Here is an 18,132-nt window from a genome sequence, read left to right on the forward strand (position 1 = left end):
TCAGAGATAAAATTTACTGATATGTCCATGATTTTCGATATGCTCTGATATGCATATATAATTCAAGTTAAAATTACAATTCAAGTATGTTTTGCGCTTATTATAAATTACACAGGAAATATGTTAAATTATTTATTATGACATCATTGAAATCAACGATTGTAGTCACAAGAAAAAAAAAATTTTTTTTGAATTCGAAATTATTTGAATCCCATCTTCGGTGGTATTTCAAAAAATTTTTTTTTTTTATGTGAAATTTGATAAAGTTTTTTTTTTTTTGAATCGAAGAGGTTGAAGATAACAATAAAAGATATTAAAAATTTTATTTCTCAATTTTCAATATTTTTTCTAAAAAAAAATTTGGATATTTTTTCAAAAACAATAGTCTTAAGTTTAAAAAAAAGATTTATTATGATTCTGACAAGATAGATTGAATAAAATTTGTTCTAGTGATTGTAACCGAAATTCAGGGGTGCCACAAATTAATATTTGGAATATGAAATTGATTAATAATCGGCTTATTATTGAGATCAAATTTTCGATAATTTTTTTTAATATTCTCTAATTGAAATTTTTTTATCTTTAAACTAGTAACCGTTTTATGAAATCGGAATTTTTTTCGAAAAATTCAGAAGAAAAAAACTTAATGATGTACTTTAAAAAAAAAAAAAAAAAAAAAAAAACAAATCAAAAATTATTGCCGCTTTTTATATAATTAGTTTGTTAGAAAAATTAAATTTAAAAAAGTTGATAGCTTCATTTTAGAGAAAGTAAAGTTTAAAATTTCTTTTTAACTCATAATTAGACGTCAATTTCGGAAGAATTTTTTTATTTATCCTGTCAAATTAAATTAAAAATTTAGAAGCTTTAAAAAAAATATGCTGCACTAAAATTATTAAAATAACCCTAAGTGATTTCTATACCAAAGCTTGTTAATAAGTTTTGAGCACACATAGTAATTATTATGATGCAGCAAAATGCGGGGTTGAACGGACTGTTATTTCATGGTCTAATAGAAGCACGTATAAAATATAAATTGAATAATTTTTTAAAAATAATTACTGTGATATTGAGGTTACAAATTACAATTTTCATTATAATTTTAATCTATTAACCAATAAAATTGACTTTAAGCGCTGCTTAACATAAACTCGCAATAAAAATTTAATTTCATTTTTTTTAATAGGCCTTCTACTATAAAAATTTAATTTATAAAAATTTTCCTTCCATTTTCACAATATTAAAATTTTTTAAACTATCCGCACAAATTTCCTTGACATTCTCATCCTCTGACCTCTAGTTCCGCAAAGTAGGTCTGCTACATGTCAGCACCAAGTGAAAGAAGTCCCACGACATGATGACCGTAGGACAGGCATAATTAAAGCCGAATCCATTTAAATCTTTCTCATCTTGTTATTCTATCAATTAAAATTCGGTACTTAACCACTAAAACTGAAGGGCCATTAACCGTAATCCTTTCACAATCTTTTGTTCCCTTGATAATCACCATCAGCTGACTCTCTTTTCCTCTCTAGACGATCTTCTTTCTCCTATCTCGTTCACCTTTAATCCGTTCTCTGAATGGTGAAGGTGAACTGGAGAAAGACGTAGGGATGACCGGGTCGCTAGATGATCCTCTTTACCATATCCCTCTTCTGCACTCTCATTGTAGCCCCGGCGAAGCAGGAGCTGGAGGGGCGGCTAAAGCAATATTAAGGAAAGAGAAGGACGGAAGACAAAAGAAGCAGCAGCCAAGATACCAGTATCTTGTTCTTGTTCTTGTTCTTTTACTGTTGCTGTTGCTGTTCCTGATGATGATAATGATGATGATGATGATGATACTCCTGCAGCTCCGAGTGGGGGGCAATCTTTGAGAGTAAGTCTGCGAGTCCCCGTGAACTCCCGTATGTATCGTACCACTACACAACACACCACAATTTAATATCCCCTCGTCCGCATTGGTATAAAAGCAAACCAAACCTCTTTTAGATGCAACATAACAACGTCGACGCCACTATCCTGTGTCACATACCGCGCTCAGTTGTTTATTTATTTAAGCAAGGAGCTGTTGTCCACTCGACACTTCTTGCTTGTTATTTATTTATTTATTTATTTATAAGTTTGTTTGTTAAAGTCAAACACAAGTGGATAAATATCTTGGATATTTATTATCATTTTTTTTTTAATCGTCAACAATGGGTAGAAGAATATTTGTGCCAATATTGTGGGCCATTATGGCGGTCGTGGTCCTTGGACTCCCCGCCGACAACAAATCGGGGGACAACGACCTAATGGCAACGATATACTCGGACTGCAGCAAAAATGATGCCGTTAACTGCATCAAAGTTAAGTTCTTTAATTTTGTTGATAAAATGCTCACGGACAAAGAGGATATCACCCTGTCGGAAGGTATTACGGTGGTCAAGACTTCTACTGCTGAGGAAGGTGCACCTAGGTATGTTTTTGAGGGTCACATTTTACGATTAATTTATTAAAGTTGATGGCTGATGGTTGTTTTTCGTTCAGATCTATCGACTCAACGGATGTAGATACCCTGATTTTTGACAGGGTGGGAAGGTTCCTCAAGACACACTCCATTAAAGTTGACCTCAAGGGCAGCGATATTCTTGGGGTGGTTGAATCTGCGGGAAGGAGCTTGGATGACCTCAGTGATAGCCTTGTCGAAGGACGGGGTAAAAAGAGTAAGTGTTTTTAAATTGATTATTTTTTGAGCGCATGGTTTTTGATCGATAGCTGTACATGGTTTCATTGAAAATAATTATTCACAAAATTAAATTTATTTGTTCATTCAAAAAGTTAATTTTTTTTTAAGCACACCTGTAATGAATGAAAATCTAAATGCATGTAATTAAAAACGCTTGTGAATTAAGCCATTGATAATTTTTTTGGTTGTTAAAAAAAATTTTTAATTTTTGTACAATTTTAATATAATTTTTTTTTTGGGTTCACTTGTTAGTTATTCGATTAATTATTTGCATTAAAAATTAAAAAAAAAATTATTTTTGCAGCATGTTAACCTCAATATTAATTTTTTTTAACTTGACTTAGTGGTTTTTATTATTATTTTTTAGCTAACATTTAAAAAGCTAATTCAATTTTAAATGCACTTTTATTAATTTTGTAATGAATTAATAATTTTATTCATATTCTGCATCTGCAGTTTAATTTAGGAATTTTTTCTAATTATTATAATCAATATTTATAAATTTTTAATAGAAAATCGTGGGAAGTGTTTAGCAATTGTTTAGTTTTATGGTGTTCTTGTTTTTTTTTTTTTGCATAAAAAATTCGATAAAACATATTAAAGCATATTTTATTTTTGTATGTTTAATTTTAATTATGTTATTATTACAAAAATTTTATGTCGACCCAAAATTGTTAATGAAATGCGCATAAATGAGTCTAGGGATTTTTAGAGCTTTTTTGTAGAAAAAAAAAAATTCTTTCAATGTAAATCATTTTATCTTTGCAAAAAAAATTTTTTTGAAAATTATTTGATTTTTTATAGGATGTAAGGAAAAAAATTTTTAATGTAATTTTAAAGCGAAAGAAAAAATCAAATCACCATAACATGGCAAATTGCCAAATACATTTTTATCAAGTTCAAATATTTAGTTATTAATAACTTCAAGGTTACAAATAAAAGTCTGTACTTTCATTGCCTAGATAACCAGTTATGAATATCTATAGGTATTCACAAGTATACAATAAAACAACTCACGAAACCGTTCCGGTAATGGGTCGCCGCATTTATGAATAACAATAATTAAATTCGCTTATTAAGTTAAATTAATGTGCAGGATTTTATGAATTACTATCATTATATTCATTAATTTCATAATAAATTTCACTTGATTCTTTTACGTTAATTTGCAAAAATTAAGTAGACTGAAATTTTAATAAGTACAATTTTTAATGACCAAAAAAGTATGTTTTACAGTTAAAAAAAATCTACATGTCTACACTGATATAAAAATTAATTTGTTTAAGAGAAAAATTCTTGAACTAAAAATATTATTTTGAAGAGTTTGATCATCTTGAATTAAGTAGAAAAATTCTTTAATAATTTTCTGATTCGATCTAAGATAATAAAACGTTTTAAAATGATATTCTAGGATCAATTAAATTCTTTCTAACAATAATATGATCTATTTAAAGCCGTAAGATGGACAACGGAGTCGATCTTTGCAAGTATGGAATGTTATTCATCCTTGCTTGTAAACTTACTAGCGGGGTATATTTCTGTTCTTTTGTAACTATACTTTCGGACAGAATAGTGCTCCCGTCAGTGATACGTTTGATATAAAAAAAAATTCTTTTAATACCATTAAAATATTATGATTATAATCAATATCCAAGTCCTTAAATGTAAAATATAAAAATAAATTTTATGATCTGCAAGATCAACCAATTACTCGTGACCCATAAATAAATTATGAACTTGCCGTACTCTCATATAAACATGTAAACATATAAACATAAACATAAATACAGATGTAACCCAGTATGCAGCCAGATTTAAGGACTCGCATATAAATTAATCATGCATGCACGCTAATATTATCAACTTATGGTTAATACATTTACAACATGTTACCACACACATAAGTAAGGTACGTTCATATGTAATGTAATCGACGGTGTTGGTGGTGGAGGAGGAGGTGGTATAAAGTTGCCGAGGATGCCGTTGACCCACTGAGGAACTGGTTCCGTTTGCTCTTGACTCTTGTCTCACACGGTCACATTTAAGCATTGAACATTAAATATTGAATAAAACAGTGGTTCACGATTCATGATTCATGATTTGACGGTGAGAGGTTACTTTAACTCTTTCTCTTTCTCTTTCTCTTACTCTATCAATTATCCTGCTGCGTATAGTACTCACTAAGCAATGTGTGCGAAGGTAAAAAGTATGAGGAAGAAAGAGAAAGAGAAAGACAGGATAATAAAACGTGTAGGAAATAGATCCTGTACTATACTTACCTTAAAACTGTAAGATTGTAAGTTCGTAAGAATGTTTGAGTGTAAGACGGGATTTTTGACATACTTTCTTTTCCCGGTTGTCGTCATGGTACTTTACCTTGACCCTCACCTCACCTATTCCACATTCGTATCTACGTGATTATAGAAATTGCACACTTGTCATTTTTAATTCGTACCATCTTGTCTAGTCTTCCCGTGTCTGCAATTACATGTTCTATGTTTTCGCTTCTATCATTCGAAAGTTCTGGAATTTTAGCATTAAATTACTATTATTATTATTATTATTATTATTATTACTTGCAGTGCTTTGATACTTGACTAGGTTCCTTATTTTTAGTAGATTTCATAGAAATCTAACTATTGCATTGGTCCTCATGCATGACGGAACTTTTGAAAAATTTTGCTATATTTCGACTCAGCTCGTCAAGCGGATTCAGAAAATGCATATGGTTCAAAAGTTTATATATGTATGTATATATACGATATAATCGGCATTGTCTCTTCTCTAACTCCCGTAATTCTATACGGATCTCAATAAAACGTAACATACTTATTCTTAGGACGATTTCCGAGGTTAAGTACTAAGATGAGCTAAATCTGTCGACTAGTTTAGAAATGAGAGCAATTCTAAAATTTTCAAAATCGCAAAAAATTTTCACTTTTACCTTATTTCCGTGCAATAACAATGGAACGCGACATCCTATCGGATTTCTGTAAATTGCATTTTAAAGCTTATTTAATAAGCTTTAATTTGTGTACTTATTTATTTCTCCAAATTAAATAGTTTAGAAATAATAGCAATTCAAAAATTTTCAAAAATCGCAAAAATTTTCACTTTTACCGTATTTCCGTGCAATTACAATTGAACGCGATATCTTATTAAAATTCTATAAATCGCATCTGAAAGCTTATCAAATAAGCTTTAGTTTGTGTACCTCATTATCAGTCTAGGCCAAAAATCACCTACTTTCTCAGACAGATTTAATGAAATTTTACTTTCGCATTCGTTTTGACGTCATTGTTGTTTAATCAAACATAAATTTATTTTTTTTTTTTCGTATACAACCCTAGTAGTATTGTTATTATTCATTATGAAATCTACTTCCATTTCGGCTGCCGAATGGCCTTTTTTTAATTTAAGATGGTATAAATGTAATTAAATGCTTCACTTAAATAACTAAGGTACCGGCGGATAATGTCTAGCTAAGGGAAGTTTGTTATAATTTATAATATAAAAATTATCCAGTGTAACTAATAAGCTTTTATGTTTAAAATTACTGAACAAACGTAGAATAAAACATTTTAAAAAATTGTAACAATTAGAGCTTATTAGAAAATTTTATGATATGTTTTAATCTAGCTTAATATATTAAAGTCATATATGACTTTTTGTGGGTTGATATGGTCATTTATGAAAATAAACAATAAATTCCTTATGTCTATTGAAGTCTACGTCAGTTTACAGGTACACGGAAAGAAAATTATGGGAACTATTTCTATACTATTATAGAAACTATTCCTATATCATTATGGGAACTAATCCCATAATATTATGGGAAGTATTTCTATAATATTATGGGAATGGTTCCCATAATGCTATAGGAATCATTCCTATACTATTATAGGAATGGTTTCCATAATTTATGGGAACCATTCCCATAATAATATAGGAATGGTTCCCACAACATAAAGGTTTAAATCCTACATGGAAAAAAAAAAATTGGGGCTGCCGCATGATACATTCCTGTGGAAGATACATGACTTTCATATGACAGCAACATGATTTTCATGTGACAGATAATAATAGTTAAAACAACAATAATGGTTAAATAATAATAATAATAATAATTTATATTATTAAGAGAATAAGAACAATTTTGTCTCCTGGATAGTCACATGATGAAATCGATTTTTTAGGGAAATTAAGTGTCATTGCAAAGGACTTGACTTGAATTTGTGCCTTTTCAAGGTTTCATATCATTCTCGTTGATAGTCAATTTGTGATGATAAGTATTTAGGTTGCATTCGAAAATGATCTATCTCTAAACATATAATTGAGAAATGACCTTGTATCTTGTGAACTATTAGTATTTTTAAAGATATAACCTCATATTGATGTTACACTCATCGAGACCTTTCATTTGAGTACCCACATCAATTTTTCATATATTTTATATATATATATAAATGATATGAAACCTTGAAAAGGCACAACTCCAAGCAAAAACCCATTTTATCACATAAATACACTGGCCACAAAATTTTCTTTATTCTTTTAATAATATAGATTATTATTATGATTATTATTATTTAATTGTTATTGTTGTTTGAACGATTATTGCCTACAACATGAAAATCATGTGGCTGCCCCAATTTTTTTTTTCCGTGTATATATAGTAGGAATCATTTCGAACTCACTCCGCACGAAGATTTTATCTTAATTTTATTTTGAAAATGATTCCCATAATGGTATAGGAATGATTCCTATAATATTCTAGGAATCCTTCCTATACCATTATGGGAATAGTTCCCATAATGATATAGGAACCATTACTATATCATTATGGGAATATTTCCTATAATATTATGAGAATGGTTCCTATAATTGTATAGGAATCATTCCTATAATTATAGAAACCATTCCTGTACCATTATGGAAACCATTACCATCATTATGGGAAATTTTCCCATAATTCTGGGAAAATTTCCTATAATTATGGGAACAGTTCCCATAATTCATGGGAACAGTTCCTATAATTGCCTGGGAACTGTTCCCATAAAATTATGGGAATAGTTCCCATATTTTTCTTTCCGTGTATTAACCTGAAATTAGATTAGTAGTTAATGAAACTAACTATAAATATCAGATAAGCTTCTTTACGAAAAACAAAGATGATTTAAAAATTGCACCACAAGTGATGTAAAAATCCAATTGTATGAGTGGTGTTAGTTTTGGATTGAGGTGATAAAAATATTGTATCACCGTGATGTAGATTTTACATTACAGTGAAGTAAATTATGCGTGCCTTACACGCATGCACCTGAATATTGTATAGGTTATATTTATTGTTGATGTTTTGTGTCGTATGTATTTTTTTATTTATTAAGAATTTGTTATAAAAAAACGTGAAAATAACATGGCCGATGATTTTGTATGTTCAATGCTAAAAGAATATTATCTTGAAAAATTTATTTCAAGGTTTGAGGATACGTATATCACCATCAAGTTAGTCCCATTTAAAATACATTAGATACAAAAATTTTATCATCGGGTGATGTAAATTCAGGATCACCTCTGTAGACTTCACAGGTGATACAATTTTTGTACCACCTGATGAGATTTTAAAGTCACTTTTTTCCGTGTTAAGATAGTTAAAAAATCAGTTTCAGTTTCAAAGATATTTATTGATGTAACTAACATTTTGATTTTGTTCCCTGCTCTTAAGCTGACACAAATTTGAATCTTTGATAGTTGTAAATGAATAGCACTTTATATGTACGTAGTGCTTTTTAAAGTGTGGGGAAAAGTTGGAAAAAACCGTTAGGAGTTTCGTTAAAAAGTGGATTTTGTAATAGAGCTTATCACCTCAAGCTTAACCCTCTTGAAGCAAGACAATACAGCGATCATGTGCGCTCTGTCGAAGATTTTTCACACTAATTTCATTTGAAAAATTATATATGGGCATCTATGATCTAATCAGGTTTGATGTGGCCAATTTTCATACCAGATCATATCAGAAAATTTCGAAAATTATAGGTAAACACTATAAAAATTTTTGTTTTTTCCTGAGCTTGAGGGTTGAATTTGTAGCTTAATCTTAATTAACATAACCATTGATCTCAAATACTAAATTTTGTTTATGTTTCAAAGTAAAAATAACCCCTTTTTTATTATTTTTTATGAAAAATGTCTTTAAGTAATTATCAACATCAAAATTTACAGATATTTTTTTTTTTATTTCATTATAAATATATTTAAACTAGGCCTTATTACCCCCAAATACTTTACTTTAAAAAAAATATTACTTTTTTTATAAAGATGTCAGAACTACTTGAAAACAACCTAGGAAATTTGGAAATTCATTTTTGAAATTTAAGCACAGTACTAATTAATTTTCTGGATGTCGAGACACCTACACTGAAAAAAAAAATTATTTTAATCCATAGAAAAATTCTTGAACCCATCACAAAATAATTTTGAAGTTTCATTGATTTGAATCGAGACGAAAAATTATTTAAGAACATATAGGACAGGGAATATTTAAATTTTGAACAAAATACTGAGACATTTTTCGACCAAATAATTATTGAATAAAAAATCATGAAACTTGACAGGAATATGTAAATAATAGTCCTTCGCAAATTGATTCATTTTATTTTAAATTTAATCATTGAAAAAAAAATAAAAAAATAATAAATAAATAGGTAGTGCTCGCGCGTAAAACTGCCTTATGGAGGAACACCACTGTGACGATCGAAAAAAAGAGGTGATTTTCAGGAATTTTTTTGACAGGGCAAATGAAGGAATTTGGGGATCGGATTTTTTTTATTTTATTAAGGGTACATTAAAGATTATTGCCCTATATTTTTATTAAAAAATATTTAATTATTATAAAATTATTAACAATCTCATAGAGCACTAGAAAAAATTTCCCCCTCCATGGTCGGTTCGATAACTCAAAAACGGATCATCTGAAAATAAAAACCCTAATTACTTTTTAACCAGTAAGGATGTAGTTATCGTCGCATGTACGGAATTTAAAAAATTTTTATTTTAAAGATTTTTTTAGCCGGATTAAAACAAAAAAAAAAACAGTAAGAATAGTGAGAAAATTTTAAATTAGTCGCCATTTTTTTAAAAATAAAAATTTTCAAAATTCCGTACGAGCGACGATAACTACATCCTTATTAATTAAAAAACAATTTGGGTTTTTGTTTTCAGATGATCCGTTTTTGAGTTATCGAACCGACCATGGAGGGGGAAATTTTTTCTAGTGCTCTACGAGATTGTTAATAACTTTGTAATAATTAAATATGTTTTAATAAAAATTTAGGTTAATAATCTTTAATGTACCCTTAATAAAATAAAAAAAATCCGATCCCCAAATTCCAAATACCTCACAGTGGTATTCCCCCTTATCTCAGGACTCATCACATATTCAAGTAAGCAAACTTTACTATAAAGAAATTTCTAATAAACGTACAACCAATATAATCTTGGAGATAATTATTAAAGTGCAGCTAGGTAAGGGTATAAAACTAATTATCAACAAAAAAATATCATTTTCTATACTTTCATGTAGACCGCAAGAGCGTGCCAAAAGTAAATTGTCTAGTTTAATTTTTTTAAACAGTGTTTGGAGTATTGACAGTCAGTCTAAAAACCTCCTTCAGTGCATTTTATATGTGTTTCAAATAAGCAAAACCGATATATTCAATTTACATTTGAATCGTTTATTTGAGAAACCCCATAAGTCATATGGGGTTTTCTCATGACTTATGGAGTTTCTCAAATAAACGATTTATTTGTTGTCACTAGTCCAAACTGAATTACCGAAATTAGACTGTACTACATGTTCTTAATCAAGTAAAATTTATTTGAACCAAGAAAAATTTCTTAATTGAAAAATTTTTCTACTCAAATCAAGCCGATAAAGTTCTTTGAAATTATTTTTTTGATTCAAGTTGATTTTTTTTTGTAGATATGAATAATATTATAAATAATTTTCTTCAAGTTCATGTGTAAGAAATTACCATTTTGTATTTTTTTCTTTTTTGTAAATGTACAAAAAAAGTGAAATTACTATTAATTGTTTAGGATATGAAAGATTTTTCCGTAAATTTTAACATCTATTCAAAACTTGATGATTCATATTTTAAATCACAACTAATTGAACATCAACGGTCAATCAAACATTCCGAACCAGTTTCTTCACTGCATAAAAAACAATTCCCAATTACTACCATCCACTTACCGGTTAATAAATTTAAAAGCGCTTATTAAATAAATAACAGTTTTTAGCTACATAATTAACATGTTCAATAACCAACCGCTCGGCTGCGTCTAACGAACACAATTATTAATAAAAAAATCGTTAATTAATTACAGAGAAGCAGCAGAAAATGATGGGTCCGATAATGATGGCAATGGCATTAAAAGCCGCAGCTTTGATGCCTTTGGCGCTGGGAACAATAGCTCTTATCGCCGGAAAAGCCCTTCTAGTCGGTAAAATAGCGCTCGTGATATCAGCAATCATCGGATTAAAAAAGTTACTCGGTGGACAGAAGCACGTGACTTATGAGGTAGTCGCACACCCTCACCACAGCAGTAGCTCTAGCCATGTGGTCAGCCACGACGACGGAGGTCATGGTGGTGGTGGTGGTGGTGGCTTCAGCGGAGGTGACTTCGGTGGTGGATACGGAGGTGGCGGCTCCTCCAGTGGCCATGGATGGGCAAGAAGCTTACCTCAAGATGTACATCAACATGCCCAACAATTAGCCTACAGCGGACAAATGCCAGTTCAAGCCCAGGCTTAAATGATCTCCACCGATATATCTACAATCTTTAAATCTTTCTTCTGTTCTGTTAATTAATTATTTATTTATTTTCTTCTATTTAATTTAATTTAATTCCTGGTACCTCGAAATACTCTTTTTATTAAATAAATTTTAGTATTTAGTTGGATTTTTTATTTATTTAAATTGACTCTAACTTGAATTATTTTTTTTTTTTGTAAATTATCATAAAAAAATAATTGAAAAATTTACACGCGTAATTTATTAAATTTTCTACGCATAAGAATTGAAAAAAAATTTCTTGAAATCTATCCGATTAAAAATAATTTCACTTACATCGTAAATTTCCTCAAAATTTCATTGAATTTTCTTCTTAAACATTTTTTACAAGTAAGGTGGTAAAAATTGCTTATAATTAAAAGTTTCTTAAAATTGCCGCTAGACAGCATTAGTATCTTTGTCTTTCGATGCCCTAGATGGCATTACTTGTCTAACGGCGGGCTATTTAAAAAATTTTGAACTCAATTGTTTCTAAAATTAAATTTTCTTTCGGGATCAATATATGTAATATTTTTTAAGATTTTTACCGCTCATGTATTGAAATATTAAGAATGTTAACTAAAATTAAAGAAAAAAAAAATTTTTTTTTAAGATTTATTTATTTATCACAAACAATTATGTCTAATACTTTTAGTTTCTTTTTTTTTTTGTAAAAATTAATTTTTTATATAATTTTATATTTGTAATTTTTTAATAAAAGAAAAATATGTCAATTCCAAAGAAAATGCAAGTGAATAAATTTTTTGACACCATTTTTTTTTCAACTTGTCACAAAAAAATAAATTTGAATATTCATAAATTCTAATATACAGTATTCATATCAATGTCATGGTTAATAAATATTATTGATGTGGGTTGTGTTTTATTGACATTTAATGACTGAAGAAAAAAAAGGAACTAATTCGAGTTTAATTCGAGTTTACCGTTACGCAATCCGGCTTGAAGTATCTCGTAGCGGTTTCACCTCTATTTTTTGGTAACTTATTTTCGGATAAATTCATTACATTACTATAATTAATTATTTATAAAATACCGTTTGGTGTTATAAATAAAAATTTTTTATATTATTTAAGCACTAATGTTCGTATTAAGAAAACTGAAGTTAAAAATAATGTTTATAATATTATAAATTATAAAAGGACCGAATAAAAAAAGATGAGAAAATTATAAACACTGTTACGCACTATGAGGCCGCATGTTCTTTAATGTACTAAGTGACATACTTTTTAAATCCCATCAATGTCTTTCTCTTGATTATTTAGCTCATATAAGCCGTCGTCAGATGCTAAATAATCTAATGATTAACGAATTTGCTTCCGAGAAATGAGAGTTTGAAGTATCGGGAATGTAAATCCCAATAAAAATTGACACTCATCATTTAATGTCATTAAGGAAATTAAAAATTAAACATTGATATTTTATTTTTATTTATTCATCGTCGCTAATTATTTTATAAATAAATAAAGACTTCGAATTTTTAAATATTGCTGTAGTAGTTCTGCTATAATCCGACAGGGAACACGACTATCGCGGCAGCGTCATCGGACAGAGAAAGTAGATGATAGAAAGAGGACGGATGCTCACAGCTGATTCACATCCTTACTAATTAAGAGGTTAAAGATTTTTATTATTTATAAATTAATGACAGGGATTTGAATTATAACTTTTGAGAGTTTTTTTGCTCATATGTCTAGAGTGGGTAAAAAAACTTGGGGAAGTGAAGTTTTTCGAAGTTTTTTAGTACGTACATTTTCATTTGGAACAATAAAAAGATTTTTGCACGACTCATGATGCGAAGCATCAAAGAGTGCTTTACTATCGAAAAATTTTTTTCGTCTTATTTCGACACTATTTTCATTTTTGTAGTCTTGTTAGTTCACGGAATCAAGATATTTTGCATACTATTGTCAAGATAATTTAATGGAGATTACCCTGAATAAAAAAAAGTATTGAGACAAAGAAAAAAGTATTGAAAAGTATTGGATTGACTAGAAAACCAATACTTTTCAATACTTTTTTTTAATCAGGGGAATTTGACACTTTTTAAAAATTGATTTAGTGCACTAGAAACGGAAAAAAACATCAAAATAGGTCAAAAAATTTTCCTGTCCGTCATGTGTGAAACTCTGAAAACACTATGACTTGCGAAAAAATGCATCAATTAAGTTAAATTTTTTTTTAATTCTTAAGGAGAATTGAAGGTTACCGGGACACCTGTGCATTACCTTCCTAGTACAGCTGTTTTTTCGGCAACTAATTTTGAACGACTTATGTTTTTTTTTTTTTTTTTTTTTTTTTATTAATATTTCATAATTAAATGAGCATTATGAGTCGTGCACTTTTGGATTTTCCAAACTTTTTTTTACTGCGTTTTCGAAAATAATTAAGGTAAAAGACCTAGTTATTGATACTGGTCTAGTTGTTTGCCACTTGCAATTTTATTCTAATTAAAAAAATGAAATGTTCTTAAAAAACCAATTATCTTAAAATTTATATTTCATAAATTATATTTATTAATTCATGAGAATTAATTTGTTTTTTTTTTTTTTTTTTTTTTTAATTGAAATAAAATTTCAAGTGTCAATAACTGGGTCTTTTATGTAAGGCATTTATTTAAAAGCTTACTTTATTTTTGAAAAAAAATTTAATAGCAATTTTTCGAGTTTTTTGATAAAATTCTTATAAAAAAATTGTTTCATGAATTTTATTAATAATCAAACCATAAATAATCTACATAGTTAATTTTTTCATTTTTAATGGTCTAAATTAAATAATTTTTGAAAAATAATTACAATAAATCCTAAGACTTCAGTCAAGTAATTAAAAAATTTGTATCAAATTCGGAAAATTTTCTTTTTGAAAAATAAACCCAAATCTAAAGTTTGTTTTTGTTTACATGAGAGAGTTGTTTTACTTAATGAGTAATTGGCTTGTTTACAGCAACACTATCGTTCGATTCACACGACTGATTATGTGTACTTATGCTCGAGATCGGAATTAAAAGAAAACGGGACATCGAATGGGAATATTTGTGGTATCGGCCTGAATGACCAAGCATGACATGTTATAATGTCGATATTTAATTCTATTTATTACATTCTAAATATATATTCGCATATACATAAGTACAATTATCCTTTATACGTAAATCAAAATTAAAACGAATTTCAATCCTTCTTACCACCGTATAATTTAAAAACATTATTGTTATTAATTATGAGCACTGATTTGATATTTTCCCGTCATTAACACATGAAAATTTCAAGAACTATCTAATAGAATATTTTTTTTGTGATACTTTGTTACGACTCGTAAACATGAATTAATAAGGAGAGTGAACATTGAAATCTCACTAGTATAAATTATATAGATATTCCACTTGTCCATATTCGAAGATAAAAAAAAACTGAGAAGCTATTTATAACAACTATTTTCTATAAATTACTGTCGAAAGAGAGTTACTTCGTTCATGCAATTTAATTATCATTACCCGACTCTTTTTTACATAATAAAAAAAGTGGTATTATTATTATTTATTTATTCAATTATTTACTATTAACTTAATATGAATGTTACATCGGTGCTCTATCACATGTGCTAGAATTTAAATTCACTTGAATTTAAGGTAAATAAATAAAACCAGTTTACGGTAATGGTTATTTATTAACGTAATTACTATATTGCTGACGGTAATCATCGTTAAAAGTAATGAAACATTGTTTAAAAAGCATAATAATACTATTACTTTTAATATGCTTCTATTTCGATACAATACAATAGCTTTGTTATTCGTTTCTATGATAGTTTATTGAATTTTTTGCCCTAGAAAAAATGTTTTCATACTATAAAATTCTTTACCCAAGAACAAATATTCAAGGTTAACGTTCATATATTGACGCAGATTATTAAATTTCGATTATTGAAGTTTGTTACATATTTATTAGTTTTTTTTTTTTCCTTTAAATAACATTTTTTTTGTCAGAACTTCATAGAAATTCGGATTATAACCTTTGGAGAAAGATTGAATTGAAAAATTTTTTAAGTGAATAATAATTATCCTTATTGGCAGGGTGTGAAGTATATGGTGGGGAGGGCTGGCGCTGACTACCACTTTTACGTGTAAATCTTATGGGAACAGCATGATTTAACGCTAATGGGGGCCACTGGAACTAAGTTACTCCGTTTGATTTAACATAGGAAAAGCATGAAAAATGAGGGCAGCACCATCGTGCACTTAGCCAATATATATATATATATATATATATATATATGTCTTCTGTGCGTGTGCTTGTCGCTAAGCTCCTCTTAAACGGCTGGACCGATTTTAATGAAATTTTTTGTGTGTCTTCAGATGGATTCGAGAATGGTTTAGATTCACAATTCAATCCACGGAAAATGTTTATTTAATTAATTTTTTATTTATAGATTGTTGTTGATCTTGGAATTTTTTACATTGGATCCGACAGACAGCGCTGCGATCGCAGTGTCAAATATTCAAAAACATTTTATTTTAATTTCAGAGTGACCCGATACTGGGCGCAGGGATCAGATTCAAGAAAATTTTGAGTTATTGTTGTAAAATCAATCATGTGCTGATCGAAATATTACATTGTAATAACGTTTTAATAATAATATTCATCGAAATAGTCCAAACTGTGATAGATCATTCAAATAGGCTAAAAATTTTTCAATTTAAGACGTGTGTACAGGACAACGTCTGTCGGGTCCGTTAGTAAATATTTTAAAATTGTTAAAACATTTACCAAAAGTCATAGAAAATTATAAATTGAAAAATATTATTGTTAACCTCTTACACATCAATGTTTATAACAAAAAAGCGATATTATTCATGAAATTTTGTCTCTATACATAAAAACAATTTTTTATTAGACAATCAAATATATCACGTTACAAATGCAAAAAGGGTGTATCTCATATTACACGCTCTTCTGGTTTTGTAGAGCCAAAAGTGTGGCCAAAAAAATTTTTAACTTGCTGCTAAGAAAATTGAAAACTTTCAAAAGTTGCGAAGTTATTGATTTTACCCCGTTTTTCAAAAATCGAGTTTTCATCCGATCTCGACGTTTTGAGGTCCTAGGAAGCTTCCCTGACTATTCCCGCGATGATGTTTGTATGTATGTATGTATGTGTGTATGTGTGTGTGTGTGTGTGTGTGTGTGTGTGTGTGTGTGTGTGTGTGTGTGTGTGTGTGTGTGTGTGTGTGTGTGTGTGTGTGTGTGTGTGTGTGTGTGTGTGTGTGTGTGTGTGTGTATGTATGTGGGGATGTATGTAAACCTCTCATAACTTTTGAACGGCTTGACCGATTTGATCGCGGTTAGTATCATTCGAAAGGATTTGACTAAACTTAGATTTTAAATACAAGTTGGACTGATTCGGACCGATAGATTTTGAGAAATCTTAAAAAAACTGCGAAAAAATTTTTTTTCAAATGTGGATTTTTTTGAATAACTTTCAAACGGCTCGACCGATCAATTCCAAAAACTAATCAGCTTTTAACATAAAAACACCACGCCGATCGCCACCAATCTGGTCAAAATCGGTTGATTCGTTCGTGAGTTATCGTTGACGAAAGAAATCGAAAAAAAGTGTTTTTTTCGAATTACACCGAAACTTCCGGTCTTATCAATTTGTGTTTGAAAATATATCATAGAATTTGAAAAACTGCGTTGAATGCCACCAACCGCATGAAAATTGGTTCATTCATTCAAAAGTTATTGCGGTTTGAAAATTCAGAAAATAGTGTTTTGTTTAACTTTCATCAGACTTTTGAGCTCGGAGAGCTCAAAACTACACAAAATTATATTTTTAAGCTCTTCGAGCTTAAAAATGTAATAAGTACAATTTTGAGCGCTTAACCCTTCGTCACTCGCGTCATGAGCAGATCGCCGCCTAACAACTACTCAACCTATAGAGACTCACTATAGTGCGAGTGAGAAACTAAAAAAGACGCGAGTGACGAAGGGTTATTTACGAAAGTAGCGGGAAGTTGCAGAGATGGCCTTCAGGGTCAACCGTTTTCCTAATTTTTTTTCGCAGTTTTTTTAGGATTTCTCAAAATCTATCGGTCCGAATCGATCCAACTTTTATCCAAAATCTAAGTTTAGTCGAACCCTTTTAAATGGCACCAACCGCGATTAAATCGGTCAAGTCGTTCAAAAGGTATGAAAGATTTACATCCACACACACACACACACACACACACACACACACACACACACACACACACACACACACACACACACACACACACACACACACACACACACACATACACACACATACACACACACACACACACATACATACAGACATACAGACACCATCGCGGGAATAGTCAGGGAAGCTTTCTAGGGGATCTCAAAACGTCGAGATCTGATGAAAAGTCGATTTTCGAAAAACGGGGTAAAAAAAATAACTTCCCGATTTTTGAAAATTTTCAATTTTCTTAGCGGGAAGTTAAAAATTTTTTTAAATGTGGTTTTTTTTGGAATAATTTTCAAATGGCTTTCAAACGTCTACCGATCGATTCCA

At 29.6% G+C, this 18,132-nt stretch overlaps 1 protein-coding gene across 1 annotated transcript; it reads left to right on the forward strand.

The window, feature by feature from the left end:
• Positions 1 to 1,993: 1,993 nt before the first annotated feature.
• On the forward strand, positions 1,994 to 11,683 carry LOC123271883. Its single transcript, XM_044738416.1, has 3 exons — positions 1,994 to 2,455; positions 2,527 to 2,702; positions 11,114 to 11,683. Exons 1-3 carry the CDS (start codon positions 2,196 to 2,198, stop codon positions 11,539 to 11,541), a joined length of 864 nt encoding a protein of 287 aa, XP_044594351.1. The 5' UTR covers positions 1,994 to 2,195; the 3' UTR covers positions 11,542 to 11,683.
• Positions 11,684 to 18,132: the final 6,449 nt, after the last annotated feature.

Source organism: Cotesia glomerata, linkage group LG9 (genome assembly GCF_020080835.1).
Source record: "Cotesia glomerata isolate CgM1 linkage group LG9, MPM_Cglom_v2.3, whole genome shotgun sequence".
Classification (NCBI taxonomy): domain Eukaryota; kingdom Metazoa; phylum Arthropoda; class Insecta; order Hymenoptera; family Braconidae; genus Cotesia; species Cotesia glomerata.